Source organism: Scomber japonicus, chromosome 1 (genome assembly GCF_027409825.1).
Source record: "Scomber japonicus isolate fScoJap1 chromosome 1, fScoJap1.pri, whole genome shotgun sequence".
In the NCBI taxonomy this organism is placed as follows: domain Eukaryota; kingdom Metazoa; phylum Chordata; class Actinopteri; order Scombriformes; family Scombridae; genus Scomber; species Scomber japonicus.
Genome location: NC_070578.1, coordinates 2,635,306 through 2,655,669, shown reverse-complemented (window position 1 = coordinate 2,655,669; position 20,364 = coordinate 2,635,306). Strand labels below are relative to the sequence as shown.

Genomic DNA, 20,364 nt, shown 5'->3' with positions numbered 1-20,364 from the left:
CTAACAGCCTTTTTGAAAAGAATTCTGTCTCAAGTAAATACAAATACCATGACATCATTGAATGCAAAACACAACCGGCCTTGTTGTTTAGTGTTGGATCATTTCATAAACATCATATGACAGGAATTAGTCATATCAGAATGTGCCACCATTAAGGCATGGCACATTCCACCATCATATCAATTCATCACCACAATCAGTGACTCTCCTCCCTGTCCTATGGTTTTCATTGTGATACTGTCATTATGTCCTGCTGTTCAACTTAACTATTCATATAAATGACAGTGTGTTGCTTGAATTTGTTAACCCTAACATACTGTCCAGGTCAAATTTGACCTATTTTGACATTTGAAAGCAATACAAACACCCTAATGATATCTTTAAGCCTGAAATTGTATGACTTTTCCTCAAGTGGGCCATCTGCAAAAAATTAAATATTTCCAAATGATTTATTTTTTATTGCAGCTGGTATAAATGTTAAAGGTTATCATGAAACCTACCATTCTAATGTTGCATCCTTTATTTTTAAATAAATGAACAGAAATAATTATAAGTTATGTTCTCACTTTAGATATATATATCATCATAATATATTGTGACTGTGAATGTATTTTCACACCATGAACCATTTTTATCAAACCAAAAGAAAATATGAACGCAAAGTATGAATTATACTAATCATATTTGAGCCAGGTCAGATTATGAACAGTATGTAAGGGTTAAAAATGCAGAAAAGACCATCTTTGTAATACTTTAATTACTATTTAAAGATACAGTAACAATGTCTGTGATGTGGACAGACAGATATGGTCAGAGTTCTCGTGGAATTTCAATTTCCATTAGATGAATTAGAAAAAAGTAATTAGATATTGCTGATTATATTCTTATGAGCACATAACCTGTTTAATTTTTGTCATATTTTACACCACTTCCTGCTGAGTCACATGGGCTCCCTTGGGTGTACCAGCCACAGCATCCTGTGTCAGGCAGCTAGGCAACACCTGCTAATCCCTAATGAAGAGCAATTTATGAACCAGCAGCAACTCTGTGCATGAGAGTTACAAAATAAAGGCTGGATATTCATCCTCAAACAAGTCTATGACATATGAGAACATGCAGGAGGCACCACTAGTAAACTGGGATCTTAAAAAATCCAATATTTTTGGTAAGTTTGCACTAGATTCAAATGTGCGTTTGTAGTCCTTGCTCCGCTGCTACAGAGAGTAGGAGGAGAAAAAGGATTAAACACGTGGGTGTGTGATCTTCTGTCTTTCAGATTTCATCCTTGAACATTTCTTTGATTTCATTTTCTTCCCCTGGTATCACTTTGTTTTTCCTAATCAGCACATTTGTGTTGTTAAAGATGTGAATGTGTAGGAGTGGAGGATGTGTGGAGCAGAGCTGTTATCACTGCTGCGCCATTCTCCTCCACACTGTTACTTCTTACTGGTATTTTGTTGCCCTTTTTTCTTCACAAGCACTCCTTTTGGATTCTTCTTCTTCTTGTTGATTTGCTGAGCTGCAAATTGGCCTTCCAGTGAGCTGCTCTTTGTGAAATACAGAATACTGCTCCTTTCAAACTTGTTGAAGCCCAGTGTGAGTGTATGTGTGGGTGGAAACTCAGGTTCAGAACTGAAGGGTTTCTAAAGGCCTCAGTATGCTTCAACTTCAACTGAAATGGTCTGTTCTGAATCATTACAATCAGTCATGGAGGGATGAAAAGTCCTGACTGCATCCTGCTGTCTCTCCAACTTCTCTCCAACACTCTTTTATTCATCATTGCAGTCTCAGCACGGTGAGGTTAGCAGTGCACATGGACAGACCTCAAAGCTTTTATGGTGTTGAACTTGATGGTTCACTCAAAAAGTGAAGGAAGTGGAGTGAAGAATGAAAATAATGACCCAGAGAGAGTTCAAACACTGCCTGAAGGCAGGACATACATTATAATTGTTGAGTTGATTATAAATCTGATTTCTGTTTGGCAAATGATTGAGCCAAGCTGGAATGAGACTGTCGGGGTCAGTAGTGCTGACAGCCATTACAGTTTATTACTGTTGTAGTGTGTGAGGTGTTGGATTGTATTTGTCATGTGGTCTATCTTTCTCATTACAATTTAATCAGGTTTGATATTTACATCTGCCATCTCGGCAGCTAACTGTAGACTGTAGTAGTAGTAGTGTGCGCTGAATGTATTTATACCTCTACAGCAGCAGGGGCGGGTTTATGATTTTCAGACCCGCCCACTAAATCCTGAACACAGAAATCTTGAAACACAGTTTGTGAAGTCTAGCTCCACAATTCAAATCTAAATGGTTGAAATGCTTTTTACACCTTTTTAGAAATACATTTATGACCTATTTAATGTGTTTAGAAGAAAAAATTTGAATTCACTTTACACGGTCTTTAATGTCTATCTGTACACTCTTGGCCGCAGCCTCTCTGATTCCATGGTCAGAAATGATCTGAGAAACACTGTTTGTCGGATGTAGAAACAGAGAGGGAATGGAGGAGATAGCATGGTTTTAGGGCGTACTCACACTAGGCCTGGTTGCCTTGTACCATGTCGAGCACGATTGTCCCCCCCTGCCCACGCCCACGCCCCCACTGGCCTGCACTCACATTGCATAGAACACTCCGAGCCCGAGCAAGCATACGTCATTGATGTCACAGTTAGCGATTACACACACTGCCCAAACCTCTACAAGCATGGATCGCCTAGTGTGAGTACATCCTTAATCAGCACACTTAGGCAGGCTGGTAGGCTGCAGAGATTGGTTGTTGGCTGAGTGAACCTGGCATGGCGATGCAGCAAGAGATGACATGTGGATGAGCTGGCAATGGAGACCTGGACACAGGTGAAGTTGGATAAATAGTTGCACAAGAAGATGATAAAAAAATTCAACTCAAGTACTGAGAGAGTGGAGATACCACTGAACAAGTTGGTGATGAGTGGAAGGAGAGTACTTGAGCTGTGAGTTGATGAGTTGATTGCAGACAGGTGTAGATTTGAAACAGGTGCCAGGTCAGAGAAGCTGCACACACACACACACGGGAGGCAGAGACACAGGAGAAAACAGGGAGGAAAACTACGGAGCCAGAGCCGTGCCATATTTCATCCACACTAAGCTGGCTAAGTCTTAAAACGCTGTTAATGAGTAAAAATCACTTCTGTCCACACTATAACTCCCTGAACAATAAGAGAACAAATGTTTTCTTTGTCCCTCATTCGGTCAACAAACAACAAAACTGTTCCTCACAGCCAACATATGTTTAGCAGTATGACAGACACAAATTGATCATTGTCCTGAGTCTCTGCTAGTGAAATCTCCATCTGTGATGCCAGACGCTATTAGGTGCGACAGGAAGTAGTCCTGTTAAATATTCTGCTACGCAGCCTCAGACTATGTTGTTTTCCAAAATCAAGTTTTTTCCCACTCACACTGAAATACAGGACCAGAGTTTTCAAATGTTTCCACTCTGGAGAATGTCTTAGAGTAGAAAGTAAAACTTGAGAGACGAGAGACGAATGTTTTCAACCGTAGCTAGATTAAGCTGTGATTAGAAAGACTCTGTGTTAAAAGACAGCCTTCTCATTGATTTGAATGGTAGCACTGTGTTGATGCAGTGGGGGTGTCAATGCAGAGAACGCAAACCAAAGAAAAAACGACTTCTGCAATGTGACATTGTGCGGCAAGGCGCAGCTCTGGCCAATCAAATACATGCAAGTGCACATTCACACCACTGTGTGATGTTTGAGTGTCTGATAAAACTTTAAATGCACCAATCTCCAGCTGGACTTTCAGGACTGTATTTCATTGTCTCACTGGTTTCTTAAACACGTCTGCAACAACGCACCCCCAACAGCACAGCCCCAACAACACAGCCCCAACAACACAGTCCCAACAACACAGCCCCAACAACACACCCCCAACAGCACAGCCCCAACAACACACCCCCAACAACACACCCCCAACAACACACCCCCAACAACACACCCCCAACAGCACAGCCCCAAAAACACAGCCCCAACAACACACCCCCAACAACACAGCCCCAAAAACACACCCACAACAGCACAGCCCCAACAACACAGCCACAACAACACACCCCCAACAACACAGCTCCAACAACACACCCCCAACAACACACCCCCAACAGCACAGCCCCAACAACACAGCCCCAACAACACACCCCCAGCAACACACCCCCAACAACACAGCTCCAACAACAAACCCCCAACAACACACCCCCAACAACACAGCCACAACAACACACCCCCAACAGCACAGCCCCAACAACACAGCCCCAATAGCACACCCCAACAACACACCCCCAACAACACAGCCCCGACAACACACCCCCAACAACACACCCCCAACAACACAGCCCCAACAACACACCCCCAACAGCACAGCCCCAACAACACAGCCCCAATAGCACACCCCAACAACACACCCCCAACAACACACCCCCAACAGCACACCCCAACAACACAGCCCCAACAACAGAGCCCCAAATGGAACACCCCAACAACACAGCCCCAACAACACACCCTCAACAACACAGCCACAACAACACACCCCCAACAACACAGCCCCAACAACACACCCCCAGCAACACAGCCCCAATAGCACACCCCAACAACACAGCCCCAACAACACACCCCCAACAACACAGCCCCAACATCACACCCCCAACAGCACAGCCCCAACAACACAGCCACAACAACACACCCCCAACAACACAGCTCCAACAACACACCCCCAACAACACACCCCCAACAGCACAGCCCCAACAACACACCCCCAACAGCACAGCCCCAACAACACACTCCCAACAGCACAGCCCCAACAAAACACCCCCAACAACACACCCCCAACAACACAGCTCCAACAACACACCCCCAACAGCACAGCCCCAACAACACAGCCCCAACAACACACCCCCAGCAACACACCCCCAACAACACAGCCCCAACAACACACCCCCAACAACACAGCCCCAACAACACACCCCCAACAGCACAGCCCCAACAACACACCCCCAACAACACAGCCCCAACAACACACCCCCAACAACACACCCCCAACAACACAGCCCCAACAACACAGCCCCAATAGCACACCCAACAACACAGCCCCAACAACACACCCCCAACAGCACAGCCCCAACAACACACCCCCAACAACACACCCCCAACAACACAGCCCCAACAACACACCCCCAACAGCACAGCCCCAACAACACAGCCCCAATAGCACACCCAACAACACAGCCCCAACAACACACCCCCAACAGCACAGCCCCAACAACACACCCCCAACAACACAGCCCCAAAAACACAGCCCCAACAACACACCCCCAACAACACAGCCCCAAAAACACACCCACAACAGCACAGCCCCAACAACACAGCCCCAACAACACACCCCCAGCAACACACCCCCAACAACACAGCTCCAACAACAAACCCCCAACAACACAGCCCCAACAACACACCCCCAACAACACAGCCACAACAACACAGCCCCAACAACACACCCCCAACAGCACACCCCCAACAACACAGCCCCAATAGCACACCCCAACAACACACCCCCAACAACACACCCCCAACAGCACAGCCCCAACAACACAGCCCCAATAGCACACCCCAACAACACAGCCCCAACAACACAGCCCCAATAGCACACCCCAACAACACACCCCCAACAACACAGCCCCAACAACACACCCCCGACAACACAGCCACAACAACACACCCCCAACAACACAGCCCCAACAACAAAACCCCAACAACACACCCCCAACAGCACAGCCCCAACAACACAGCTCCAACAACACACCCCCAGCAACACAGCCCCAATAGCACACCCCAACAACACAGCCCCAACAACACACCCCCAACAACACAGCCCCAATAGCACACCCCAACAACACACCCCCAACAACACAGCCCCAACAACACACCCCCAACAACACAGCCCCAACATCACACCCACAGCAACACAGCCCCAACAACACACCCCCAACAGCACACCCCAACAGCAAAGCCCCAACAACACAGCCGCGATAGCACACCCCAACACAAAAGCCCCAACAACACACCCCCAACAGCACACTCCAACAACACAGCCCCAACAACACACACCCAACAACACACACCCAACAACACAGCCCCAACAACACACCCCCAACAGCACAGCCCCAACAGCAAAGCCCCAACAACACAGCCCCAACAACACATCCCCAACAACACACCCCCAACAGCACACTCCAACAACACAGCCCCAACAACACACACCCAACAACACAGCCCCAACAACACAGCCCCAACAACACACCCCCAACAACACACCCCCAACAGCACACACCCAACAGCACAGCCCCATCAGCACAGCCCCAACAACACACCCCAACAGCACAGCCCCAACAACACACCCCCAACAGCACATTCCAACAACACAGCCCCAACCACACACACCCAACAACACACACCCAACAACACAGCCCCAACAACACACACCCAACAACACACCCCCAACAACACAGCCCCAACAACACAGCCCCATCAGCACACTCCAACAACACAGCCCCAACAACACGACTCCAACAACACAGCCCTAACAACACACCCCAACAACACACACCCAACAACACACATCCAACAACACATCCCCAATAGCACAGCCCCAAAAACACACCCGCAACAGCACAGCCCCAACAACACAGCCCCAACAGCACACTCCAACAACACAGCCCCAACAACACACCCCCAACAGCACACTCCAACACCACACACCCAACAACACACCCCCAACAACACAGCCCCAACAACACACCCCCAACAACACACACCCAGCAACACACACCCAACAGCACAGCCCCAACAGCACAGCCCCAACAACACACCTCCAACAACACACCTCCAACAACACAGCCCCAACAACACACCCCCAACAACACAGCCCCAACATCACACCCCCAGCAACACAGCCCCAACAACACACCCCCAACAGCACACCCCCAACAGCAAAGCCCCAACAACACAGCCCCAATAGCACACCCCTACAACACACCCCCAACAACACAGCCCCAACAACACACCCCCAACAACACTCCCCCAACAGCACACTCCAACAACACAGCCCCAACAACACACACCCAACAACACAGCCCCAACAACACACCCCCAACAGCACACTCCAACAACACAGCCCCAACAACACACCCACAACAGCACACTCCAACAACACAGCCCCAACAACACACACCCAACAACACACCCCCAACAGCACAGCCCCAACAACACACCCCCAACAACACACACCCAACAGCACAGCCCCAACAGCACAGCCCCAACAACACACCCCCAACAGCACAGCCCCAACAACACACCCCCAACAGCACACTCCAACAACACAGCCCCAACCACACACACCCAACAACACACACCCAACAACACAGCCCCAACAACACACCCCCAACAACACACCCCCAACAACACAGCCCCAACAGCACACTCCAACAACACAGCCCCAACAACACAGCCCCAACAGCACACTCCAACAACACACATCCAACAACACAGCCCCAATAGCACAGCCCCAACAACACACCCCCAACAGCACAGCCCCAACAACACAGTCCCAACAGCACACTCCAACAACACAGCCCCAACAACACACCCCCAACAGCACACTCCAACAACACAGCCCCAACAACACAGCCCCAACAGCACACTCCAACAACACAGCCCCAACAACACGACCCCAACAACACAGCCCCAACAACACACCCCAACAACACACACCCAACAACACACATCCAACAACACAGCCCCAATAGCACAGCCCCAACAACACACCCCCAACAGCACAGCCCCAACAACACAGCCCCAACAGCACACTCCAACAACACAGCTCCAACAACACACCCCCAACAGCACACTCCAACAACACAGCCCCAACAACACACCCCCAACAACACAGCCCCAACAACACACCCCCAACAACACACACCCAGCAACACACACCCAACAGCACAGCCCCAACAGCACAGCCCCAACAACACACCCCCAACAGCACAGCCCCAACAACACACCCCCAACAACACCCCCCCAACAGCACACTCCAACAACACAGCCCCAACAACACACACCCAACAACACACCCCCAACAGCACACTCCAACAACACACCCCCAACAACACAGCCCCAACAGCACACTCCAACAACACACCCCCAACAGCACACTCCAACAACACAGCCCCAACAACACAGCCCCAACAGCACACTCCAACAACACAGCCCCAAGAACACGACCCCAACAACACAGCCCCAACAACACACCCCAACAACACACACCCAACAACACACCCAACAGCACAGCCCCATGTACTGTTTTAACACAGGACTGTTTTCAGTCTGATTCCATATACAGAGATCAGCAATTAGTTGTATTAACCCTGACATACTGTTCTGTAATTTTCTGGGTCAATTTTGACCCGGTCTAAGAATATTTTGGGCCAGTTTAGGAAAAGTCATCATATTTCAGAATAAAAGACATTTTGGGTGTCAAATGTAAGAAAAGGGTCAAATTTGCCCCAAACAGTATGTAAAGGGTTAAAGCTGAGTCTGCATAAAAAGTTAATGTCAAGATTCAAAACTAAATGTGCATCTACACGTTTACAATGTTAATGAATGATTAGTTTAGGTTTGAGTTCATACAGGACATTAGGATGGTTTTGGAGGCTGTAGTGCTGTTTGAACATTAAAACTTGAATGAAGTTAGGACTTGCTGCAGGACTGTTGTATAAGAGTGCATTAGTTTATGCTTAGTGAACCTTATCAACTGGCAACTGAGTGTACGTCAGAATGTAAGATTATCTTTGCATAAGGGAGATATGTTATGATTTACCAGCATATGTTCTATACAGCGTGCACTTAACTATACATGTTCATGTCACTGTTAGCCTCTGATGCAATTTCCTTTAATATGACAACATGTCATATTATGTCAAACAATTCACTTTAAAGTTTATTACATAAAGTGTAACCAGTAGTATCATGTTACCTGTGTCTGCAGTGAGCTCAGTAGACGAAATAGTTTTGAAACTTCTGGCACAAGAGTGAGCAATTTGAAATAGAAGGACCACCAAATGATTGCACATTACTTTCCCTGCACAGCATGAGCCTGACATACAGTGCAGTGCAACAGTCATCAAAGGCTACACCTGGCTCCAAAAGTAAAAATTGACTAATATGCACTCTACAGCTTAGATCAGCAAGAAAACTCTCCTGGTTTTAGTCTTTGGAGCTGTTTCTAAACTACTGTAATGATTGTCTTCAGTGTGAAGGAACATGTCAGCCAGTGCAGCGCTGTGGCTTATTATAACAGAGATCAACAGCACAGCGGATTAAGATATATCAGACTTTGAATACACACACAATACTTGTTAGTTGATCAATTCATTGTTGGTTTGGCTCTGCTTATGAGATTTGTTGACTATAAAAAAATTGAGAAAATCACGTGCTTATCCTTTAAGTTGGCTACAAGCTTGAATAGATTGATCTGACAACATTTGATTAAATCTTTCTCACATGTAACAGGTTGTAAACATTCCTGTGGTTTCCTGCAAACTTCATTGCTGTGTTTTAGTGTCTGACAGGCTCTCAAAGTCACAAAGTCATGAAACAGTATGCATTATTTTATTATAAGTGTTACATCCTGCCTCTCCATTCTGCTTTACAAAGAGAAGAAAGTGCTGCTACAAACTCTGACTCATTCAGCATTATGTTCTGCATCACAATTATATGCAAACATCGGCTCAAACACACACACGCACACACACACGTTTTTCAGTCTGTGGTGAGAATATGCATCTTTTTAAACTGTACACATCTGATGCTGAATGGAGTGTTAAGTAGAAACAGTGAAGCTAATGCAGCATTGTTGACAGATGAGTGTATATTCACACAGCAGTGTTTAACAGATGTCTCTATATACTGTGCTTATTGTAATGTTTTAATGTTGAGCCCCTTGAGCTGAGCAGTGTGTATGCCTGTGTGTGTTCCTGTGTGTGTGTGTGTGTGTGTGTGTGTGTGTGTGTGTGTGTGTGTGTGTGTGTGTGTGTGTGTGTGTGTGTGTGTGCGTGTGTGTGTGTGTGTGTGTGTAGGTAAGGCCCAGTTCATCCACATGGGTGAGGAGGTGAATGGAGTGGATATGAGGGCGGAGGTCGGCCTGCTGAGTCGTAACATCCTGCTCCGTGGTGAGATGGAACCTGCCTGCTATGGCAATGAGCTCTGCAAATTCTTTGATTTCGACACTTTCGGAGGACATTTGAAGGTACGGTGGTGTCCACATATCAGTCAGACCTGTTTGCACATCTGTCTGCAGCGCTCTGTGTGCTTTAACATATGCTAAACATTTGAGTCTAGTTTCCCTCAGTTTCCTTCAGCATTTTTAATTATAAAGTCCTCTAAGCATTTTCAACTGTCACCATCTTTGATGTGCATGGTCAGTTACCATGGTTACAGCTGTTGTAGCAGTCTATCCTGAGACGAGCAAAAATGGCACAGTTTAACTGTTTATAGCAGACTGTAATGCTGTAAACCATAGGTGTCAAACTCATTTTCATTCAAGGGCCACATACACACAAATTCGATCTCATGTGGGCCGGATCATTGAAAAGATGGGGGGGGGGGGGGGGGGGGATAAGAAGGGAAGGAAGGAAAGACAGACAAAAGGAAAGAGGGAAGAAAGGTAGGAAAGAGAGACAGTGAAGGATGGACAGACAGAAGGAAAGAAGGGAGAAAGGAAGGAAGGACAGATGGAAGGAAGGACAGAAGGAAGAATGGAAGGAAGGACAGAAGGAAGAAAGGAAGGAAGAACAGATGGAAGGAAGGACAGAAGGAAGAATGGAGGGAAGGACAGATGGAAGGAAGGACAAAAGGAAGGATGGACGGATGGATAGAAGGACAGAAGGAAGGAAGGACAGATGGAAGGAAGGACAGAAGGAAGAAAGGAAGGAAGGAACGCAGAAAGGAATTAAGGAAGGTAGGATGGACAGGTGGAAGAAAGGAATGGAGCACTGGATGTCAAGTGGGCCAGATTGTACCCCTCGGCGGGCCATATCCGGCCCGCGGGCCGCATGTTTGACACCCCTGCTGTAAACTGTCTTTAAATACAGCTGGTCTATAAAGACAGCAGAATGAATTGAACTGTTTCTTCTCATTATTACAACATAAACCCTCTTACTTTTCTTCCCAACTTTTCTGTCCCACACTGATCTGCCTTAACCAGACTGGAGCCAATCATAGCAGGTTTAATGCAAATGAATTATATTGAGGCCATTGCCAATCGTTTGTTTAGCTATGATGCAAGTTATGTTTTATTAATATAGACATATTCAGCTTTTAACCATATCTAAATTATTCATCTTAATTAGCTTCACTGAAAATGCAATTAAAGAAATCCACCCAGACCGTTTTCCTGGAGCTGCTGATCAACAAATATAGAGATAAAGAGGTCAAAGGTCAAATTCCAAACTCTATACTAACCGCAGTATTTATCCATGAAGGCATTTCCTCTGTTCTTACTTTGGTTTAACATAAAAAGTATGATCATGTATAAGACTTATTATCAGTGAATACATATGTAGTAGGAAGAGTCAAAGGAAGCAAATTGAATTATAACAAACTGATGATTTAAAACATAAATCAAATGCCAAAATATTTATGGATTTTTTATCTCATACAGCAAGTTCTTTAATCGTGAGGGGAACATGAATGCATGAACCAAAATTCAGACAGTCATCACAATACATTAAGGTTCATCCTCAACTATGTATTTTTCTGTAGGTTTCAGCTTTATCACATCATCCTCATCATCAAATGGAGTTTTCTCAGTTGTCATGGAGATTGATCTTTTCATTTATCAATGTAGAGCTGAGACTAATTGATTAATTGGTGGACAAAAAATGAATCAGCAGCGATTTTAATAGTTGATTAAGTTCTCTTTCTACCAAACAGTCATTGTTTCTGCTTTCTGCTTTGTCTTGTATGACAGTAAACTGAATATCTTTAGGTTTTGGAGTGTTGGCTAGATAAAACAACACATTTGATACACACCTAGGACAAACTTGACTATTTTCTCACATTTTCAATCAGTCAATCTTTATTTGTATAGTGCCAAATCACAACAAAAGTCATCTTAAGGCACTTTACACATAGAGCAGGTCTAGACTATACTCTTTAATTTAAAGAGACCCAACATTCCCACATGAGCAAGCACTTGGCAACAGTGGCAAGGAAACTCTCCCTTTTAAGAAACCTCAGACAGAACCAGACTCTTAAGTGGTCGGCCATCTGCCTCGAATGGTTGGAGAGAGAGCGAGAGAGAGAGAGAGAGAGAGAGAGAGAGAGAGAGAGATTGAAAATCAACATTGAAGATAGTAGGTCCAGGACAGAAATCGGTCATCCTGATATCCTCCACCTCCACCTGTAAGACAAGAGAGCACAGAGAACTCTGGGGAAGAGGTTTAAGTTAGTGAATGCATTAATAGTACATGAATGTAAATGGATAGAGAGGGGGAGGAGAGAGGAGCTCAGTGCATCATGGGAAGGCCCCCTGGTTGTCTATTTTATGGAATAAACACTCAGTGAATTGTTAGTTGTAGCCCTTCATTGATCATAAGCTAATGAAAACTGTGTGATAAAGTTGAAAGCTCAGGAAAATAACTAGTAAGCGGACAGTGAGTTGGCATTTTGTTTTGTTAGCCTAGCTCATAGTTGTGGAGATCTGTCAGTCTGAACTAAAGTGTTGAATCAACTGTTATTACTGTCCATTAAAAAGGATTGGGAAGTGCTAAAGCATCATTTACACATACAAACACTTAAAGTCTGTGTAAAGTAAGAATAAATATGTGTTCTGAGTTTGACATACCACAGAAAAGTGTGTTGTTAACCACCCTGCCAAATTTAAATGATCACCAAATATATGAAATTAGGCTTCAAAGTTGCGTAAAAATCAGCCTTTTTCTCTGCTGCCAAACGCTGTGGGAGTGCACACCGAGTTCGCTGAAACCCCGCCCCCTACCAAGTGTCACCTGTCAATCAAAGTCACCACCTCTACCAGAAACATGGACGCTACATCTGAGAGCTTTCTGCTGCTAACTCAGTGGCTAACTCTGCGGCTAGCTCAGCTGGTAGCTCAGCGGCTAGCTCAGCTAGTAGCTAGGCGGCTAGCTCGGCAGTTAAATTAGCTAACTGTAGACTGTAATAGTAGTAGTGTGTGCTGAATGTATTTATACCTCTACAGCAGCAGGGGCGGGTTTATGATTTTCAGACCCACCCACTAAATTCTGAACACAGAAATCTTGAAACACAGTTTGTGAAGCCTAGCTCCACAATTCAAATCTAAATGGTTGAAATGCTTTTTACACTTTTTTTAGAAATACATTTATGACCTATTTAATGTATTCAGAAGAAAATGTCTGAATTCATATTACGGTCTTTAACCCTTTCATGCATGGTGTCCAATACATTAGAGAGATATCTGGAAGTCATTTTGGACCATTTAAGTTGTAGTACCACGTCCTAACCATCCTGGTGGCAAACACCCCGTCTTATCTGAAATTCCATCTGAATATCATTTTTGGCGCTCTCTGTCATAAATCATAAGTTAAAAACCTGCACGTAGAGGAGATGCACCAATGAGCTCTTTTGTCAAGTTTTTAATAATATTTATCTTCATGCATGGAAGGGTGAATGTAGGAGTGCTAAGTCAAATTCTTGAAGTGCTAAGTCAACTAACTGTAGATATACAATGAAAAATCAAAGACAAATGCAAATATTTCCATATTTTTCTATAAAAAATCAGTTTTACAATTCTATGCGCTAATATACCACTCAAGGTTAAATTAGAGCAAGTTAAGATGCTCAAAAAGCCTATGCTTTATGTAGCAGCATGTCTGTCTGTCTGCATGAAGAAGAAAAAAAAGAAAGAGGAGCGATGCTGGGAGACAGGAAAAGACAGAAGAAGAAGAGAGGCTGTGGCTTGATTCCACTCTCTGCCCAGGGCAAGCTATCATATCCTATTATACATTTCCATCATGTCATTTCACATATTTCTCATGCATGGGTATGTGTGCAGAATACCAGCAACACACACACACACACACACACACACACACACAGATAGGAAAGTGAAGTAGCCTCGGAGCATTACCCTTCCATGCTGTTATTGTTGCGTTTAAACCTCGTATCTCCACAAAGATCGGCTGCAGTTGGAGCATCTCCTCAAAAGCTGCACTCTTTCAACTGAAGTTACAGTGAAGAGTGCTCCATCTGCCCATATCCACTCCTCTGTCACTGTCTCATCCTTTCATCTTTCCTTCATTCTCCTCGTCTCTCTGCTTTCTTCTCTTTATTTCCCTTTATTTTTTGTTGCACCCCCTTTTCTGTTCCACTCCCTATATCCAAAAGTTTTATTTCTCTTCTCCATGCCTTTCTCATTATTTTTGCCTTTCTCCTCTTCACTCTTTTTTCACTCTCACCTCTATCCATCCTTTCATCCACCTCACATGTAAACTGTCTAACGTCACTCTCTCTATCCTGTCTTTGATGTCATCCCTCCTTCTCACCTTTCCTTGATTCCTCCATCCTTCCATCCTCAGTCCCCACCTGCATCTCATCACCATTGTATTACATTCTCTCTTTTTGTTTTCATCATCATTACCTTCTTCCTTTTAGTCTTAATATTTTTTTTCTTTGCTCCTTCCCTCTTTACACCCTTCCTTTCTTGTTACATCATTCTATCGCCTCCTCTGTGCTTTCTTTCCTTTCACCCTTTTTCTTCTTCTTCATCTTCCTCCTCATATTTTCAATATTTTACTTTCATTTGGGAATTTTTTTTGTGATTTTGTCATAATCTATCAGTTTATTATTTCTTTATTGAGCAAGAATGACTGCCTTTTCATCCTGTCTGCTGTCATTAGGTAGAGCGAGGCTTCAGAGCAGTTCATATATCTGGCATGGAGCTTCAGCACATGGGTCAGCAGACAATGGGGCACTATCCCGTCCACTTCCATATGAATGGTGACGTGGACGAGAGGGGAGGCTACAACCCCCCCACCTTCGTCAGTGATCTATCCATCCACCACTCCTTCTCTCGCTGTGTAACCATCCATGCCTCCAACGGACTACTGGTGAGTTTTTTGTGTTTGTTTGTATGAAACTACTATGTGTTTTGGACAGAGTCAGGCTAGCTATGTCCCTCTGATTGTAGTCTTTATGCTAAAATAAGCTAACTGATTACAGTTTAACCCTTACATACTGTTTGGGTCAAATTTGACAAAAATTTGACAAAATTTGACATTAAATACATTTCCATCATTATTGTTATGTTATATTTTCATGTCTTAGGTAAAATAGGACATGATATTGTGTGATAGTAGCTGTTTTCTTCATAAATGAAAAAGCTAAAAAATACACTCTCTCTGCTCTCTGAAACATGAATGAAGGTTTAATCACATTTATTGATCAGTCAGATCCACCATTGATGCATTCTAAACAGATCCATGGCTCCAAATTTGATATAGACACTTTATATGAGGGGATTCTTAGCCCGGGTCAAAATTGATCCAGAACATACTGCGAGGGTGTAGAATATGAACAGTATATAAGGGTTCATATGGTATGCATAGATCTTGTTGTCTGACTTTATAAGATTTATCACTTCATAACATATAGCCATTTTTCCTAAAATGTCAAAATATTCCTTTAATCATATACAGCACATTGCCATATCAGAGTCATCTCAGAGCTCATTTATTACAGCTAATGACATACTGTACATCATTAACAAAATACAGGACACATAGGACATTGCTTAATGGAACATATATCATATAAGCATGAAATAAATGTTAGCAACACTAAAAAAACTGAAATATGTCTTTTGCAAAAATCCAGAGCTTTGCAAAAATCCAGAGCTTTTAGTAACATTTTAAATTTCTTAGTTTGGACAATCTGACTACGATCCAGGTGAGGACCATGCTGTCTTATCCTCCCAATAACCCCAAACTAGATTTCCCCATCACTGCACATGTGTGTGTTAACTATAGAATTAAAGCCCCAATAAACCTGAGAGAGAGAAGCTATAGAGGCTGAACTGGAGGGCTGCATAAAAGGCCAGTGTAAGATGAGTAAGGAGTTTTTAACTGTGAATCATGCAGAGCTATTCTAGTGAAGTTCAAAAATAAAAATACAAAGCTGGAAATGTTTTTGGGAAATGTCCTTGGTGAGTGACTTTTGGAAAGAATAGAATACAGCATGCAGTTCTCTCAGTACATCTATGGCCACATAGTCTGAACCGCTGGGTGACATTTACATACTTTCTTGCAATGTTCAATCACATAGAGTTGTGGATGTAAGGAGATGAAACATGGATGAAGGTGGTAGTGGAGGAACCCTCCATTAAGAATGCTGGTACATTTAACAAAGAGGAGCAAAGATGAGGGATTTTTCATTGGAAATTTGATACTTTAAAGACCGTGTAAAGTGAATTCAGACATTTTCTTCTAAACACATTAAATAGGTCATAAATGTATTTCTAAAAAAAGTGTAAAAAACATTTAGATTTGAATTGTGGAGCTAGGCTTCACAAACTGTGTTTCAAGATTTCTGTGTTCAGGACGATTTAGTGAGCGGGTCTGAAAATCACCATAAACCCACCCCTGCTGCTGTAGAGGTATAAATACATTCAGCGCACACTACTACTACTACAGTCTACAGTTAGCCAGTTAGCTGAGTTAGCCGCCGAGTTAGCACCTGCGTTAGCAGCAGAAAGCTCTCAGACGTAGCGTCCATGTTTCTGGTAGAGGTGGTGACTTTGATTGACAGGTGACCCTTGGTAGAGGGCGGGGTTTCAGCGGACTCGGCGGGCACTCCCACAGCGTTTGGGAGCAGAGAAAGAGGCTGAGTTTTACACAACTTTCATATATTTGGCAATTTTTTGAATCATTCAAATTTGGCAGGGTGGTTAACAACACACTTTTCTGTGGTATGTCAAATGCAGAACACAAATTTACTCTTACTTTACATGGACTTTAACAAAGAGGAGCAAAGATGAGGGATTTTTCATTGGAAATGTGATACTTTAACTGCTGACTGAACTCTGCCTGTGATTATTTCTCAAGTTAGTTTTGCGAGAGAAGACCTGAAGTGTGTCATATAAGCTAAATGTATCTCTGTGCCCTCACAGGTAAAGAATGTAGTAGGCTACGATTCGCTGGGACACTGTTTTTTCACAGAGGATGGACCGGAGGAGAGGAACACATTCGACCACTGCCTAGGTATGATGGTGCGAGCGGGGAGTCTGCTGCCGTCAGACAGAAACAGCAAAATGTGCCGTTATATCACTGAAGGAGCCTACCCAGGATATGTAGCCAACCCACGCCAAGACTGCAGGTAATCTGTTTACTGTCTTCACTCCCACTCTGTAGAGGCTCAACGTTGAAAATAATGCGCAAGACATGTAGAATATTTCCATTTTATGTAAACGTACAGCCTTTAAAAACATTGGGTGGGCTAAAAAAGGTTTATGTGGCAATTCTCTCCTGCTTTAGCTATTAAATTGCTGAAGATATGTAAATGGTGGTTACTTAACACTGATTATATGCAGCATATGGTGTAAGTAATACAGCTTTGGTAATAACCCTTTTTTGAAGAAGAGGATTCTCAGCAATTGGCTAAGTAATTGTGAAATTACTAGTTATGACAAACCCAACACATATAGAGTAATCTCTAGTATTGAGGCATGTTAGCACTTAGTCACATATCCATTGTTCCATTTCATATCCAACATGCTGGAGTTCAGAGACAACACAACACCTCATGCCTGTTGGTTTCACCTGCACATATTCTGTTCGTGTCATGTCTCAGTCACATCACACATTGACCGCTGTGGCTCAGGAGGTAGAGCAGTTGCCCACCAATGAGAAGGTTCCATTCCAGCTCCTCCAGCATGTCCTTGGGCAAGATACTTAAGCCCAAATTGCTCCCAGTGGCTGTGTCAACGGCCTGTATGAATGTGTGTGAATGAACAGGTTAGCATCCTGTGTGGTAGCTCCTGTCATCAGTGTGTGAACGTGTGTGAACGGGTGAATGTGTCTTATAGTGTTGTAGCAATTTTGAATGTTTTATCAATAAGCTCTCCTTCATAAAGGGGCACCACCTACCAGATTTGGTAAGACAATTTTAATTAATTAATTGATTAATTACATTTTGAGAAATCAGTCAAATAGGTCCCCTGTATCAATTCAAGGAATACACATACACAATTGAGTGAATTTTACTACTACTAATAAATTATGTATACAATTATGTAATGATAAACTTGCAATACAATATGAATTCAACAGATTGTTACTCAATATAGCAACATGAATGAAAGATGAAGGTGAATGATGAATTTAAATAAAGGATATATAATTAATTGGAAACTAAAAAACTTCTACTGAGTTTTACTTTTACTACTACATCAACTCTTGATTAATGAAATATTTGGATCCTATCCATTAGAATGAATATGATCAAGCAGAACACATTGTCATTTTATTTACTATATGATAGATAACTGATTATCATCATAATGTAAACATAACATCAATGTAACACTTTCTCAAATTAAGTTAACATTCTTACAAGTTTTAACACCCTAATTTTCTCTTTCACACTTTCCTCTTTCAACTGGTTTTGTTTCAAGACACACAGAGGGGGAACTCAGTTATGTGCATGTGAATGTATTTTAATTTATGACGGTGGTCTGTGTGACTCCAATCTGATGGTAGAAAAGGGAAGTGAAGTCTCTCTGATAAGTTCTGTCGTCTGAAGGAGACACCAAAATCTGTCTTATGTTACTTCTATGTAGTTCTGTCACTTTGGGTTTCTTAGTGTAATGTTAATGGGTTTTTGTTTCTCCAAGAGAGATTGTGTCAGTGTCTATATCAAACCTGCTCCAATTTACTCATCTCTGTCTCTGACCAGATGATGTTCTCAGCCGTACTGATGCTGTGTCAGTAAAAGTACTTTCAGTGGTTTAAAAAGACTAGAAAAGTGCTGTATAAGTACAGTCCATTTACCATTTTACCTTGAAGGTTATGATATTATAAATGGAGCCTTCTATTTGACTCCATGGGTAATATTCTGCTCCAATCACATGCACACAATCACCCACTGAAATTAGCATTTACATGCACCAGCATAGGTAACAGCTTCCTGCTCGCTGACCAGCCAGCTAAGTGAGGAATCAGGAAGGCTATGCGGGCCTTTTCCAAGAGGGCGTTGGGGGGCGGGGGGGCCTCTCTCTGTGTGTCTCTGCATCAGTATTTTGACGAACTGCCAAATGTCTGGGAGAGGGGATGAAATAAAGGCAGGGGCTGTAAAAGCCTTCATGTAGCCAGCTAACCAGTTTGGGCAGGATGGACGGGGGCAGTGTGAGCCCTGTACACTCTGCTGCCATGGCCCTAACCAAAGTTGGAGGCTTTGTGAAGGTCAGTAGACACAGATGAGAGCTTGTTGTCATTGTCCATCAGTGAAGCCATTAGGACAGTCCCTGCCAACAGTGGAGCGCCATACAAAGTGTTGGACTCGTCATCAATGCTGAGATCTATCTCAAGCTGTTGTCACACTGCAGAAAATGGTCCCACCATTGTTGATTTCAGAGGAAGACCTTTACAGTGAAGACAGTGAGGTGCACATCACATTGCTCTCTGTTTGGTTCCATCACAGGTACTCAAAAGAGAAGAGATGTCCATCGGTGGCTGTTATCAAGCTAGACTCCATCTATAGAAAGCACATTTGCCATCCTTTAAATTAGTGCTGGGCGATTATGGCAAAAATCTAAATCATGATTAATTGAACTCTTAACTTAACTCGATTACGATTAATGAATGATTATCTCCACCCTTGATGAACAATGATGTATTTTCACAGTTTCTTTAGTTAAGTATTTTCCACTGCTGCCCTCACACATGAGGATCTTTAGGGAGTGAAAATAAAGATGTTTTAAGGTGTGACGCTGTGGTTAATGTCTAGTTTACTTGATTAGAACTATGTAAAGATCATGGTTTGGGTTCAAATGATCACTGGAGACAAGTTTTCACAATCCTTAAAGATATGCAACCTTTACTGTCATGGCAACAGTGAACACCACCATTAATTGACATGAGCAAGATCAAGTCGATTAGAGTTTCTAAGTTTACAGTTTACATTATTTTTCGATTAATTGCCCAGCCCTACCTTAAATGAGAAAGGATGAGAGAAGCAGTGCCTCCTTATACTGTTTACTGTGTTTGACACAT

General features: G+C 43.4%; 1 protein-coding gene across 1 annotated transcript in view; it reads left to right on the top strand.

Annotated features, from left to right (window-relative positions):
* cemip (cell migration inducing hyaluronidase 1) overlaps nt 1–20,364 on the top strand; it is a 117,275-nt gene that overhangs the window by 48,413 nt on the left and 48,498 nt on the right. The window contains exons 11-13 of the mRNA XM_053321159.1: nt 10,177–10,346; nt 14,998–15,207; nt 17,265–17,470. Coding sequence (XP_053177134.1) covers nt 10,177–10,346; nt 14,998–15,207; nt 17,265–17,470 — 586 coding nt within the window. The remainder of the gene's footprint in view (nt 1–10,176; nt 10,347–14,997; nt 15,208–17,264; nt 17,471–20,364) is intronic.